The sequence below is a fragment of the Takifugu flavidus genome, unplaced genomic scaffold (assembly GCF_003711565.1).
Source record: "Takifugu flavidus isolate HTHZ2018 unplaced genomic scaffold, ASM371156v2 ctg141, whole genome shotgun sequence".
NCBI lineage: Eukaryota > Metazoa > Chordata > Actinopteri > Tetraodontiformes > Tetraodontidae > Takifugu > Takifugu flavidus.
Window position 1 is genome coordinate 141,596 of NW_026621877.1, and position 15,905 is coordinate 157,500.

General features: G+C 50.6%; 1 protein-coding gene across 6 annotated transcripts in view; it reads right to left on the minus strand.

Annotated features, from left to right (window-relative positions):
- Positions 1-15,905, minus strand: part of cadm4 (cell adhesion molecule 4) — a 73,754-nt gene that overhangs the window by 21,546 nt on the left and 36,303 nt on the right. For 4 of the 6 annotated variants that reach the window (XM_057023205.1, XM_057023206.1, XM_057023201.1 and 1 more), the window contains exon 1: positions 2,255-2,408. The exons of 1 other annotated variant lie outside the window; for it this stretch is intronic. In XM_057023205.1, the coding sequence (XP_056879185.1) occupies positions 2,255-2,393 (139 nt within the window). In that variant the 5' untranslated portion in view covers positions 2,394-2,408. Of the gene's footprint in view, positions 1-2,254; positions 2,409-3,734; positions 5,349-15,905 lie in introns of those variants that run through there. One more of the 6 variants, XM_057023202.1, reaches the window with a different exon arrangement.

Here is a 15,905-nt window from a genome sequence, read left to right on the forward strand (position 1 = left end):
CACAACCATGTGACGAGACTTTGTTGGAATGTCCCCACAGGAGATGAGATAATGTGAGCAGCAGGGAGTAACAGGCACAGGAGGGTTGCCCCCCCCCCCCCCCCCGCCCCTTATTGTTACAATGGTCAATCAATCAATCAATCAATCAATCAATCAACCAACCAACCAACCAATCTTTATTGATGAAGCGTCTGTTACAATCAAGTTTGTCTCTATGGGTGAAGACGTTCTACATCAGAGACGAGCTATCGAGCCCCCACATAGTCCTGAAGAAGACTCACTGCCCTCCTCACCCATGTTGCCATGCCTAACCCTAACCTTAACCTAACCTAACCCGTGTGTTGCCATGCCTAACCCTAACCCTTAACTTAACCTAACCCTTGTGTTGCCATGCCTAACCTTAACCCTTAACTTAACCTAGCCCGTGTGTTGCCATGCCTAACCTTAACCCTAACCCTTAACCTAACCTAACCCTTGTGTTGCCATGCCTAACCCTACCCTAACCCTTAACCTAACCTAACCCTTGTGTTGCCATGCCTAACCCTAACCCTAACCCTTAACCTAACCTAACCCTTGTGTTGCCATGCCTAACCCTAACCCTTAACCTAACCTAACCCTTGTGTTGCCATGCCTAACCCTAACCCTAACCCTTAACCTAACCTAACCCTTGTGTTGCCATGCCTAACCCTAACCCTTAACCTAACCTAACCCTTGTGTTGCCATGCCTAACCCTAACCCTTAACCTAACCTAGCCCGTGTGTTGCCATGCCTAACCCTAACCCTAACCTTAACCTAACCTAACCCGTGTGTTGCCATGCCTAACCCTAACCCTAACCCTTAACTCAACCTAACCCTAACCCTACAGGACACCCTGACAGCACTGGGCAGCTCCTTCAGGGAGCGGCTGCTCCACCCTCGCTGGGTGAAGGAGAGGTATCGTAGATCTTTCCTGCCGGCTGCTGTCAGACTGCACAATAAACAGAACACCCGCTAACACAATCTGAATATTATATATTCTGATATGTATATTGTATTCACCCTCTGTACCATGTACAGGTACACAGAGGCCGAGTATCCATTTATCTGGATTATTGTAAATATAAATCCTCTTTGTATATTCCAAATCCTGTTCTATTTGATTTTATCTTATTTTTCTCTGAGTGCTCTTGTTGCTGTTGTTGCACTGTAAATTTCCCCGTGTGGGACAATAAAGGATCTGAATCTGAATCTGAATCTGAATCTAACCCTTGTGTTGCCATGCCTAACCCTAACCCTAACCCTTAACCTAGCCCGTGTGTTGCCATGCCTAACCCTAACCCTTAACCTAACCTAACCCTTGTGTTGCCATGCCTAACCCTAACCCTTAACCTAACCTAACCTAACCCTTGTGTTGCCATGCCTAACCCTAACCCTTAACCTAACCTAGCCCGTGTGTTGCCATGCCTAACCCTAACCCTTAACCTAACCTAGCCCGTGTGTTGCCATGCCTAACCCTAACCCTAACCCTTAACCTAACCTAACCCGTGTGTTGCCATGCCTAACCCTAACGCTAACCCTTAACCTAACCTAGCCCGTGTGTGGTCAACACAGCAGCCATACCGATGACACTCAAATTCGGGGCGTACCCGTCTGTGGACACGTCTCATCCCATCCTCATCATTTCCAGCCCTTCTTCCTTCTCCTCTTCCTCCCCCTCCTCTTCCTCCTTCTCCTCTTCCTCCTTCTCCTCTTCCTCCTTCTCCTCTTCCTCCCCCTCCTCTTCCTCCTTCTCCTTTTCCTCCTTCTCCTCTTCCTCCTTCTCCTCCTTCTCCTCTTCCTCCCCCTCCTCTTCCTCCTCTCCTCCTTCTCCTCTTCCTCCCCCTCCTCTTCCTCCTTCTCCTCTTCCTCCTCTCCTCTTCCTCCTTCTCCTCTTCCTCCCCCTCCTCTGTCTTATCCTTCTCCTTCATAAGCAATAAAAACTCTGGCGTCCCCATAATTGTCTCCCAAGCTGCAGGAGCTTTTATTTTCCTTGCAATTTGTTCCTCTTTTCTTCTTCCACTTTCAGCGACTCGCTGGGAAATCTTTTCCTGCCTCTCTCCTCCACCAAATGTGATTTGTCCTGCAGCTCAAGTCGGCAGCATAATCGTGCTGTTGTGGCTCAGTGCCAGGAAAGAGGGTGCAAAGGGAAGACGGCGAAGAGTTGCTAAAGGGAGCTAAAGGGACAAGAGGACAAAAGAATCGTCAGGAAAGGAAGCGTCGCAGCTGTTTCACTCACTTCCATCTCCAACTCTACTTTGGCCTCTTTTAATTGCTTGTTGTGTCTCTTGGCCTGTTTTCTTCCTTCTGTACGAGTTTTCATGCTGTCTTACGCATTTCTTTGCACACTCTTCAAGGTGAGACTGACGGACCTCCATAGCTTCCTCTGATGCTCACAAGAGGTGACGTGAGAGCTCCACATGAGGCCAAACACCAACACTGCCCTCCGGTGGCAGAAAGCAAGAAAATAAATCGTTCCTGCCTCCGACATGAAATGAAAAACTCAACTTACTGAAATGTCTTCAATAGATTTGAATTCTTTTCAGTCAGTTTTTCTGATCAGTCTGGTAATAAAACACTAGTTTTTCTTTCACAATGTCGTGAAGGACCTCGTGGCTGAACACGCAGTTTGTTTTACGATAAATATCACAGAAGCAGAGAGAAAAACATGGTGTGCTACCAAAATAAATGTGATGGGGTGACAAAATGGAAGCATCCAGAGCCTGTTAGCTATCGCGGACGCCCATAATTACGATGGCGCTACATGATTGTGAACGCCTCTGGGAAACTGTCATCTCTGCTCCTTTCTAAGGTTCTTCGGTCCACACATCCACTACTCTCACCGTTTCTGGCTTTTGTCTGACAACGAGGTTCACTCATGTGTCCAACATCCCTGCGATGGTCATGATATGCACAACAGCGTTAGCCTCTCCTAGCATACTCCCAGTATGTCAAAGGTCTAAAGTAGATGTAGTTGCTATAGAGGTGAGAACGCTAAGCAAACAACATATTACAATTAAACATGGGGCCGGGCCCAGGAGCCGGGCCCAGGGGCCGGGCCCAGGGGCCGAGCCCAGGAGCCGGGCCCAGGAGCCGGGCCAGGAGCCGGGCCCAGGAGCCGGGCCAGGGGCCGGGCCCAGGGGCCGGGCCCAGGACCCAGGAGCCAGGCTCATCCTCCTCTCCTCCTCCTCCTCTCCACTGTGTCCCAGTCTGGGGACCAACGCTGCTCTGTTAGCTTCTTTGGAGAAGCTATTTCCATTTCATTTTCATTGACTGGCTCATCTGCTCTCAGTCTCCTGTATTTTCTCCTCCTGTGCTCCTGTCTGCACTTTCCCTCGAGACCAAATCTTAATGACCAATTCCAGCTTAATTACCTTAATTACATTTTAAACTATTCAACTCAAGTGTGATTCCATCATGAGAGGATTCTCCCTCGGCCACGTCCTCAGTAGTGCACTGGATATCATTTTGTAGCAATTCACTCCATTAGTATAAAATCCATTCTTCTCTTTTTCTTTTGTATATTAAATTGCAACATTTAGCAGCAGATCTGCAAGAAGTTTAATTTAAAACTTGTGCGGAAATTAAACGACCACATCCTGAATGATGTGGAAGCCTCTTTGATCCATTCTTTCTTCCCCAAATGATTTTAGACGTGATCACATCTGCAGAATGGGTGTGAATTTCTTTGTTGTGAGAGACTTTGAGTTTTGACTTACGAGTGGTAAACAGCAGGACCAGGACCAGGACCAGGACCAGGACCAGGCTGCGCTGAGCCAGAGCGACGGGGGAAGGGAGAAGGCGACAAAGGACACAGCTCCGGACAGTCTTCATTGTATACGGACAAGTGTGTGTGTGTGTGTGTGTGTGTGTGTGTGTGTGTGTGCACGTTTGATCAATGGCTCCTTTGTGACCCTTCCTGGATTACTGCAGACAAAGCAGCACGCGTACGAACACACACCGATTTGTCCTCCACTGCAACGCTTCAAACACGTCCACACAGTAGCTGTGTTATTACACAGTGTATTACAGTGTAATAACACAGAGGCTGCTGTTGAGGACTCTCCTGTGTCACCAAATCACAACACATTCAAACCTTTCCAGCATGAAAAATAAGATTTGCCAACGTAAATAATCATTCAAAATAAATCACAAGAAACACAACTGAGTAAGAAACTGTCACACATCTTGTGCTTCTCTGAAAGCTGCTGTCACGTGCACAACGTGCACAACGTGCACATTCAGCTGCTGCTAAGCAGCAGAGCTCAGCCTCAGAACAGCAGAGACTCTCCCACCACTCAAGCAGAAACTCCAACAGCAGAAGTTAGCGGAGCAGCCTGGACTCCTGCGTTGCTTAACGAGTCTATTTAGAGGCAATAAACAGGCCGCGGACACTTTAACGAGCCGCTGGCCGACTGCACGATGTGGTTCAGACACAGAGCAGAGCAGGAGCACCAAGAATCAACGTTGCTGCGCTAAACGCTGAAACGAGCGGCTGCTAATCAGGAAACACGGCTTCCTCTGCGGCTCGTTACTCTCCACTTCTTCTGTGGAAACACAGCTAGCTAGATTGTTGTGCCCTCGAGGTAGCGTGCTCCTTCTGCGGCGGATTCCATTTGAATTCTAACGAGGTTTTCTGCACCTCTCGCACAACAAATTGCCATGAAAAAGTCACCGTTTCCTTTGAGCTGTGAGCAAACCAAGCTGCAGAAATGGAGACTCAACTTATGGCGAAGGTCAAATCAAACCCACTGACCCTGAGGGCTGTTTATGAAGGTGGCATGAGTCGAATAATTAGCCAATAATTAGCAAGGAGCTGAGCAGATGGCAGCAGGACACTCTGATTCAGAAGTTACTCTTCTGCTGTTCTGCCTCTGAGACCGACCGATCATTCGATCTGCTAACGACCGTCACACGACCGTCATCCACCGACACCTCCTTCCCGTCGCTCCACTGGCTGCAGTAAATCCACTCAGAAGCAGCCGGAGCTTCAGGCTCCCACTGGCCGTCAGGAGGAACTGCACGAGGCTTTCCCGTGTGTGTGAGTCTGCAGAGCGACAGTGTGACGGGCTTCGCACCAGCTGATGGAGCCGCAATGGCCCCAACACGTGTAGCAGAGCAGCGTATCAACTGGGGCAACTGGGGCAACTGGGCAGCTCTGGGGTCCGTGGGCAGGTGCACACAAAAGGAATTTCCTTAATTAGCCGGTGTCCTCAAAAGTCTGCCTGGTTTACCCGTCCGTCCCGGTCCGTAGCTGCAGGTTAGTCCCAACAAAGTTGCGTTTGATCCAAAGAGTGGAATAATCCCAGTGCGGCTGGTCCCACCAACATCTGCCCGTCCCTGGAGGCTGCTGTTTATATAACCCCGGCCAGCCTCCGCTGGCTTCAGACGGGGGGGCCATGTGCATATTTTGCATCCTATTTTGTGAAGGTCAGGAATCAGTGTGTGCGGATGGAGGCAGCAACAATGGCGGCCTTTCAGGTCAAGCACCATGCGGCTGGTGTGGGCCTGAATGTGTCGGTCTGTCTGGGGGGGCCGGAGCAGAATGTACATTCAGACGCCTGTTTGGCCCTTTACAATCCGCTAACTATTTATTTATCCTTGACAGCACACAGAGCCCGTTTATGGGTGTTAAATGGCCTTTTTTACTGCAGCAGGCAGAGATAAAGCTGGCAGCTAGCAGGAGCTCTGCCTACCCAGCAGGTGACCCCCCCCACAGCGTCGGGAGTTATGCTGATGTCAACTCCATAAAAAGGGATCACAGGAATCGTTGCTCACAGCAAGTCCAACCTGATGTTGCATTTTGCAGCCACAAATCAAGCGTGGTGTAAATCCTGCGTGCTGATTGGCCAGAGCACCATGGTCACATCATCGTGGTCATTGGCAGTGAAAGCAACATTAAGCCAGGAGACGATAACTGCTCGCCACCGTTTTCATCGTCTCGTTAAGACCTAAAGCAGCGGCCGTTACAACAGCACCCCGACCCGATCCTAATCAACCAATCACAAACGTTTAGCTGTTAGCAAGAACGACAAAGACGTAATTACAGAAAAACAAGAAAAACATACTGAACACGTTGCTTCGTGAGGACGTCCTGATGAGGACGACCCCTGAAGGGTGTGTTGGTTTTAGTGGGCAGAGTCTGTAACAGGACCCCCCCCCCCCACACACACACACACACACACACACACACACACTTTCTCCTTTCTCATACAAATCTAATCTTTAATGGGCTTCATTGGTGCCGCCGTGGAATAAGTGTTGCCAAAGCACTTAAGGGGCTTAAGTCAGCGACGTGCTGAAATTATTAAGCATTCCGAGCTCCTGACAAGGATCCCTGCCTGCTCACTTATGCCGAGGCGGCTATGCTAGCATTTAGTACCAACCAATATATAAATAAGGGGAGGAAGATATATTCCGCTGGGACTGGGAATACATGGAGAGACAGACAAAGGAAAGAGGCTGGAAAAAGGACAGACAAAGGAAAAAGGGAAAAGACGGTAGCAGTAGCAGATGGGAAAGACGGGAATAAGGTGTGAGCCAAGGGCTGATGGGATATACGGACTGGTAGCAGAAGGCTAATGCAGAGATTCTATCAGGAGTTTTATCCAAGATTAAACTTCTCTTTGTCCTTAAGGTGCATTTTGGGGAAGAGGAAGTGTCCCATTTATTTTTGGGAGACGGCACATGTGTCTACTGTGGAGCAGCAATCCTGTGTGAGAGAACCCTGGGATGGAACTGTGTGGAGCTTAGATGTTTCCTTAGAGGGAAATTTAGAGCATCTCCTCCAATGGTGCTTCAGCATTAAGGAAGCCTGAAGGTTCAGGTTCAGGTCTGAGGCTCATAGTTACAGGTACTGAATAGCAATGACATGTGCTCCGGATGGACTTCTTTCCTTCTGAAATAAACGTTTAATGCTAGCTAATCTCTAGCTAGCTATGATTAACAAGCCTTAACCAAAGGTGGAGCAGCCAGGAACGGATCATTTGGGCCTTTTCTTCTCATCCAGGTTTTCATTAAAGAACTTTAAAATCATTTGGACCTCAGTCTGGCTCCTCAATTGTGCGCAACATTTTCTGTCGCTGCTCTTTTGGATACGTTTGTTAATAGCTCGCCTAAAGCAAAGTGTGAGCCGTTAGCAACTGTGTTACTTTGACCTTTCTGATTAAAGTCACCATCCCTCAGACTAGAAACAATCAATCACATGGTTCCGTCAGCCAGACTTCTCGCTTACGTAGCACTTCTGGGCAAAACGATCAATATATTGGTTCTCTCAGTTTGATTGACACCAGAAATAACAAATATTTTCTATGTGTTTTTTCATCTATTAATGTTCGATTACTTGTACAGAAAATATATTTGTCATGAATCTTTTCTAGCCTAATGCTAAACTGGTCACTGGACCAATCAGATGATTCTCATCCCATAATTATCCTCACTTACAGCTGATTCTCTTTAGAGCGGTAGAAACTAACGCTATGACCGAAGCCCAGTCGATGAATTAGCCCGCCGTTGCTAATCACGTCAGGGGGAAAGCACTGAAATTACTCACAACGTTTCTAAATCTTAGCAGAGTTTTTTCTTTATCTGTTAGGACACACAAGGATAAAAAAAGATAATATATTAAAAATCAGGCCACGTTTGATCCTTCTATGTGTGATGATTCTGTCCCAGTCTAGGATCTCTGAGAAGAACCGTCGATCAGAAGAAGAAAACGGCAACAACTGGAAACACAGCAAGCAAAATGAAGAGGAAACACAAGAAGAACCAGAGAGAAAAGACTCCAAACGTGCCAACGTGCTCATTTATTTTGAACTGGATGCTAACAGCTGGGCAGCGATGTCGTTCTCTGCCTGCTCCCGAGGGCTGGGGGGGGGGGGGGGGGGGGGGGCTATTCAGTGACAGAGTTCTAATTAGTAACTGTAGTTGAACAAACACGCTACAGCAGAAGCAAGTTAGCAACCACTAAACTAGCGACTTCCTTCACAGGCGATTCCCTCCCCAGGAAGGCGGGGCCTCCCCAGGAAGGCGGGGCCTCCCCAGGAAGGCGGGGCCGACCCAGCTGCCCCCGGGACAGGTTGCTCACTCACAGCACCAACGCACAAAGACCAACAACATTCACGCCTAAGGTCATTTAGCGTTTTCAACCGTCCAAAAACACACGTCTTTGGACGTGGGCGGAACCTTTTCAGCCCGCGAGAAGCTACAGAGACAAAAGGAGAAGATGAAAGCTGAAGCGCTGCCCCACCGGCCCCCAGACCAAGATCAGCCTAAGGAGACAGAGTCCACCAAGAATAGGAAGGAGCCAGCGAGTGCTGAAGACAGGCTCTTGTTTGGGATCTAAGAGGTTCTGCAACCACAAGCAGAACCACCCTGGATCCTCCACCAGGTGGAGATCCTGAAGCTGAGAGGACACAGGGACACAGGACATAGGGACACAGGAGACAGGACATAGGGACACAGGACACAAGGACACAGGACACAGGGACACAGGACACAGGGACATAGGGACACAGGAGACAGGACATAGGGACACAGGACACAAGGACACAGGGACACAGGACACCGGACATAGGGACACAGGACACAAGGACACAGGGACATAGGGACACAGGAGACAGGACATAGGGACACAGGACACAGGGACATAGGGACACAGGGACATAGGGACACAGGACATAGGGACACGGGACACAGGACATAGGGACACAGGACACAGGGACAAGGGACACAAGGACACAGGACACCGGACATAGGGACACAGGGACAAGGGACACAAGGACACAGGACACCGGACATAGGGACACAGGACACAAGGACACAGGGACAAGGGACACAAGGACACAGGACACTGGACATAGGGACACAGGACACAAGGACACAGGGACAAGGGACACAAGGACATCCTCTCATCAGTTTCCCCGCCGTGTTCCTGGCGAGGCTCGAGCCAAGCAACACCTGCGGGACGTCTCCTGTTCATGCCGCTGCACGGGCGTCCAAGCCACAGCACACTTTAGGCTAGAAACCTTTACGTGGGGGGGGGGGCAGCTCTGTCTGTTGAGGACTGGGCAGAAATTCAGAGGGTTCTCGGTTCCAAACCAGGTACCAACAAACACGGAAGGTGTAGGAAAGATGCCAGAACATCTCCAGAGCAATACCAAGGTCCCCTTGAGCAAGGCACCAAACCCCCAGTAGCTCACATAGGCCCCCACAATGAGCAGGCCCCCACCCAGGGTGCTTCACACCATCCTGATCTTCTCTCTTGTAGCTCCACAGATAAGACTCAGCGGTTTACAGGCTGGGTCAGAACCCACTCAGCCCCCCAGCAGAGACGTGGACTCTGGGCCGGATGTGGTCTAGAGTTTGACACATTCGGTGGACACAAACATCCAAGGAAAGAAACACAAAAGGCTAAAAGCAAGAACATCAAACACATGCACACAACTGTGGGTGAACGTCAGTAGAACAAAGCACCAACATGAACATGAAGGAGAGCGAGAAGGGGGCCTCTGTCGGTGTCCACCCGACAGTGTGCAAATGAAAAATGGAGATGAAATAATTAGACAGGCTGAGTCAAAGTGCTCATCTAAATATGTAAATGTGCTTAATTTTCTTTGATTTGCTTCACTGGTTTCACCTCCTCCTCAGCATCCTCTCTTCCTTCCTTCCTTCCTCTCCTCTCCCCTACCCATGCTGCTCCCTCCCTCCCTCCCTCCCTAACGGCCGTTCTTTCAGTCTCATCCCACTATGGCATCTCCATAAATCTGTTTTGTTCCGTTTTTGCAGATGCTAAACACACTAGCATTGTGCTAATGGGGTTGAGAATGTGCTTGGTTACTTCATGCACACTTTGGGCTGTGCAAGCTAACTGGAGATGGAGCAACCCCCCCCCCCCCCCCCCCCACACACACACACATGCCAACCACTGCTAGCCACAGCAACATTCTGAAAGTGATTCTGTCTCCAGCTAAGAAACATTAGCTCGTCTCTTCTCCTGAAGCACTTCATCCCTGGGATTGCACACAAAGGCAGGATGGATATAGCATCTAACGAGGGAAGCAGACCAAAGAGAAGATGACTAAATCCAGCAAAACGCAAACATGACAAAGCAGCTGAGCTACAGAGCAGCAAGAAGGAGACAGGGATAGATTAGATCACATGATCACTCTAGATGGTATCTCATTAACATCTAGTCTCTCTGTGAGGAATCTAGGAGTAACTTTTGACCAAAATCTCTCCTTCAACTCACACATTAAATTAGTCTCTAGAAGTGCCTTTTTTCACCTGAGGAACATCACAAAGATCAGGAAGCTGCTGACCCACCATGATGCTGAAGTTAGTCCAGCATTTGTTACTTCCAGGCTGGACTATTGTAATTCTTTATTATCAGGGTGTCCAAACAACTCTTTGAGAAGCCTCCAGTTGATCCAAAATGCTGCAGCCAGAGTTCTGACAGGTATTGACCACAGAGGTCACATGACTCCTGTAATGGAGTCTCTTCATTGGCTGCCCGTTAAATTTAGAATAATTTTTAAAACCCTTCTTCTGACCTACAAGGTCCTCAGAGGCCTAGCTCCATCCTACCTGGAGGAGCTAGTGATACCTTACCAGCCCAATAGACCGCTCCGCTCTCAGAATGCTGGTCTACTTGTGGTTCCCAGAGTCTCTAGGGGTAGAATGGGGGGCCGAGCATTTAGCTACCAGGCCCCCCTGCTATGGAACCAGCTCCCTGTCCAGGCCCCCCGCTATGGAACCAGCTCCCTGTCCAGGCCCCCCTGCTGTGGAACCAGCTCCCTGTCCAGGCCCCCCGCTATGGAACCAGCTCCCTGTCCAGGCCCCCCTGCTGTGGAACCAGCTCCCTGTCCAGGCCCCCCTGCTGTGGAACCAGCTCCCTGTCCAGGTACGGGAGGCTGACTCCATCGCTACTTTTAAGATCAGACTTAAAACCTCCTCTTTGAAAAAGCTTATTGTTACTAATTCAGTAGTTCCAGTTACTATCATAGACAGACAGATTATCATACTTAGGGGGTCGTCTAATCGTTAGGTCACAGCTTAGCTATGCTGCTATAGGCCGAGGCTGCCGGGGTCCAGAAACATGATCACCTGACAGGCCTCTGTCACTCCACTGGGTCATGGTTTCCTCTCCTCTCCTCCCTAACTAAGAGTAGCTCAGAGTAGCTCTTGTTCCTATCTGCTCATTCAGAATGTGGCATCACTCTTTATACTTGTAATCTTCTAATTTACAGCTCCTGTCTCACTTTTGTTTCTGCTGCTGAGGCATCGCTGCCTGGAGGCGGGTCCACCAGAGGAGGGTCCACCAGAGGCGGGTCCACCAGAGGAGGGTCCACCAGAGGCGGGTCCACCAGAGGCGGGTCCACCAGAGGAGGGTCCACCAGAGGCGAGTCCACCAGAGGAGGGTCCACCAGAGGCGAGTCCACCAGAGGCAGGTCCACCAGAGGCGGGTCCACCAGAGGCGGGTCCACCAGAGGCGGGTCCACCAGAGGCAGGTCCACCAGAGGCGGGTCCACCAGAGGCGGGTCCACCAGAGGAAGGTCCACCAGAGGCGGGTCCACCAGAGGCGGGTCCACCAGAGGCGGGTCCACCAGAGGCGGGTCCACCAGAGGCAGGGCTCAGCTACATGCAGCATTTTTATTTGCTAAAATACAAAGTAGCAGCTAATTCACAGATGGAGACAAAAAATAAAGGAGGTTCTCGTTTCATGTTAACGAGACTTGTGATTGATTACTTTAAGGGATATTGGGCAGAAAACCTAGCAAATATCTGACGTCAGCTTTATTCATGACGAGTTTGGGGCAACAGCTACTATTGATCTCAAACCAGCTAAAGGAACATTTAGGCCTTTTCTGCTTTCTGATTATCTGCTTTGTTATTTACGGTATAGAACAGGAGGCTCCTGGGTCCGTTTGCTTTGAACAAGCAAATCCTCGTCCAAAGCACTTTAATGAGCCAACGGCTCCCAGCGCTGGGTTCATAGACGAGCATCTTTGGCAGGTCTGAATGAGCAACCGAAGGCCCAGAAGGATCATTTTAGATACTTTTTTAAAAGGATTTTTCCATTTTTAATTGTGTTTAATCAACAGCACTGTCATTTAAAAAACTCTCAGACACATGAAGGGTTTAAGCCCTAAAAGAAGAAGAGCTCATCCCAGCAACAACCTGCAACGGTGCTACCATAAAGGGTCCTCAGAAGAATATACTTCCTCAGAGGGGGACTCTAATTAGCAGCAATTAAATTCCAGACTAAAAAGCCACAATAGGACATTTACACACCATTACATGCCCAGCGTTCATTGTGCGTTTATCTTCTGGCACAGACTATAACAAACACACACAAACACAGACACACACAGATACACACAGTGTGTGTGTATGTGCACATGCAACCATTATGTATCAATGTAATCAATACACAGGTAGTAGTTTGAATACAGGGTGTAATTGTATCCGTTGGATGGACAGAAGCTCAGCACAGCACCCTAACCCTAACCTGAAGGCACCTGGTTGTGTGAAGGTCGCTGTTGCTTGCAGCTAAGATCTAATGTCTGTAGATTCTCATACCGGTTCAGTTCGAACCCAGCAACACTCTCAGACAGAGGCTGGTCCACCTGAAGGACAAGACACCAAGTCTTGTTTAGGCTGTACAGCACCAGGAGGAACGTGAGGAACTGGACATTGGGGAAACCCAACAACCTCTCCACAGAAGAACGGCACAACACAGACGCGCCACCTCTTCAGGTCAGGACTCAGCAGTCCACCTACACCTAAAGGAGAGTGGGCACTCCTTCCAGGACAGCCCAGTACGGATACTGGCCAGAGAAGACCGCTGGTCTGAGAGGGGGGTCAAGGAAGCATCCATGTCAAATTGGAAAAACCAATTTGACCAGAGGTGGTGGGCTGAGGCACTTCCTGTCACCCACAACAATGCAGTCCTCCACTCCTTCCACCAACAAACCAAACGTTCACACCATTCCAGGAGACCCAGTGACCCATCACCATGTGACCCAGCAGACAAAGGGGAGACACCTCAACTGGAACTAGGTGAACGACCCTGTCAACGACCCTACCAACGACCCTACCAACGACCCTGCCAACGACTCTCAGGTGACCACCCAGATCATTAGCATGCTAATGGGCACAGGGGCTATATTTTCAAGCTCTGTCCCCAGCGAGTTCAGAACTGAAGAAGCCTTCTGGATAGAAGGAGGAACGTCTTCAAAGAGAAGAAACCCAGTCCAGTTGACAGAGAAAACTACCTCGGATGATTTAGATCATATGCTTTAATGAAGGAAAATATTAATTTTTCATCACTATATGCTGCTTGGAGGACTTCCAAACTTCAGCCGGAGGCAACAAGAAGCATATTCCTCACAAAAATAATAAAGACTGCACGACCGCTGAATCCCAAATCAGGGTCACGAAGGAACGTCCTTGAGATTTGTTGGCATGTTCTTCCTCGACTGGCACAACACAAACTCTTGCTCTTTATTGGTCAACCTATTAGTTCGACCATTTTCTTTATTCCTGTTGGGTTCCTGGGGAGGGTGCTGCAGCCTATCACAGCTGCATGTGGGCGAAGGCGGGGGGCCCCACCGTAAACAATCAGGGGTTCGGTTGCTGGCTCAAGGGGGCCTCTGAAGGTGTCCTGCCAGTCCCTTATAGACTGGCCCTACTGTGTCCTACAGGGTTCTGCTGGAATCTGGATGGATGCTTGTAATTAGCAGTCTTGGGAATGTTCCACCCTCAAATGTTCAGATGGGGTTTTGCTGAAATGAAACATTACAAACACGTTGGTAAACCAGATATATTTAGATATATTTAGGCTTTAGTCCTCTTTCTTATCCCCTACAGCGCATGAAGCGTTTGCTTCTGCTGCTGGGTCCTCAAATGGCTGTGGAGGTTTCTGACAGACAAGCCTCATCTGAACCTTCTCTTTGAGAATTAGCAGCACACTTCCCACTAGGGTCCTTTCCGGGTGCTCGTGTGAGGAGATCTGGCTGTAATTGTTGGTCAAATAGGGCGATTATGCAGCTGGGTGCTATCGTCTCAGGGAGCAGGACACTTGGAAAACCTCCTTTCTGTCTCTCTCCATGTCTCTCTTCGCTCCTCTGCCCTGGTGTCTCCATCCATGCCTAAGCTGCCATCCTTCCATCATATCTAGCCCTCCCTGGTGTGCTGTGCTTTTTCGCCTCACTGCCTGTCTTCTTCCCTCCTCCCGCTCCATCCTCCCATTCCTCTCCGTCATTCCAGCTTCCAACCAGCACCTGACACGCTGACGGTTTTGGGTCTTTGGAGAAAAGGTCGGTAATCTGGCTGAAATTGCTCTTTTTTCACGGTGAGATTGAGAATTTCTGAAAAGGGCAAACAGAGATTCATCGAAACCAAACGTTGACTGCAACGAGGATTGTGATGTTATCTAGTTGGACTGAACAGGAAATGGGTGTGCACGTGTGTGCACGTGTGTGCACGTGTGTGCACGTGTGTGCAGACACTGAGGAAAGCTGCCTGCAGTGAGAGGAAGGAGGAAAAAGAGGAACGTCAGCATACATGGCTCGATGGTGAGAACCTGCTGCTCATAAAGGAGCGTAGGAGGTCTGGAGGGACAGGTGGAGAACAAAAGGCACCCGGTGGTGAGAGAGCAGCACTGGGAGGGCAGACTGGGATGACAGGTAACTGGGGAGGACAGACTGGGATGACAGGTAACTGGGGAGGACAGACTGGGAAAGGAAAAACATAGATGTGGCAGGAGACAGATGAGGGAGGAATGCAAGATAATAGAGAAACAAGAGAAGATGAAAGGTGGAGCGATGGAGAGAAGGTTCAAAGATGAAGGCTTCCAGCGAACATTGATCAAAGACTTGATGTGAGGGGGAATAAAGGAACGAGTGGGGGCGTGTACCGAGCCCGGAGTCAGGGAAGAGGGGCAACAGCAGAACAACTGAGGAGAAGCTGCTTCTTCAAGGAGGAAGCCCCGTTAACTCCTCGCCCGGAGCTTCATCCGTCACTGTCCACACGTGCTGGAGCGACAGCTGCAGATCTGCTTTCACGTGTGACGTGAGCAGAATCAGAGAAAAGAAAAGGCAACATTTGACATTTAGAAGAGATTAACGATGTGCAATTAACTTCCCAGACGATTCTCTTTAAATGTCACCGCAGGAGTCGCAGACGCCTCCACACTGCACATTCTTTAGAGAGCCACTCCTCAGTCTTACTGTCCACGCCTCCTCCTGCCCCCCGCTCCTCCCCCTGCCCCCCTGCTGCTGCTCTCCTCCTCCTGCCCCCCGCTCCTCCTCCTGCCCCCCTGCTGCTGCTCCTCCTCCTGCCCCCCGCTCCTGCTCCTGCCCCCCGCTGCTGCTCCTGCCCCCCGCTGCTGCTCCTCCCCCTGCCCCCCTGCTGCTGCTCCTCCTCCTGCCCCCCGCTCCTCCCCCTGCCCCCCGCTCCTCCCCCTGCCCCCCGCTCCTCCTCCTGCCCCTCCGCTCCTCCTCCTGCCCCCCTGCTGCTGCTCCTCCTCCTGCCCCCCGCTCCTCCTCCTGCCCCCCTGCTGCTGCTCCTCCTCCTGCCCCCCGCTCCTGCTCCTGCCCCCCGCTGCTGCTCCTGCCCCCCGCTCCTCCCCCTGCCCCCCTGCTGCTGCTCCTCCTCCTGCCCCCCGCTCCTGCTCCTGCCCCCCGCTGCTGCTCCTGCCCCCCGCTCCTCCCCCTGCCCCCCTGCTGCTGCTCCTCCTCCTGCCCCCCGCTCCTCCTCCTGCCCCCCTGCTGCTGCTCCTCCTCCTGCCCCCCGCTCCTCCTCCTGCCCCCCTGCTGCTGCTCCTCCTCCTGCCCCCCCCGCTGCTGCTCCTGCCCCCCGCTCCTCCTCCTGCCCCCCGCTCCTCCTCC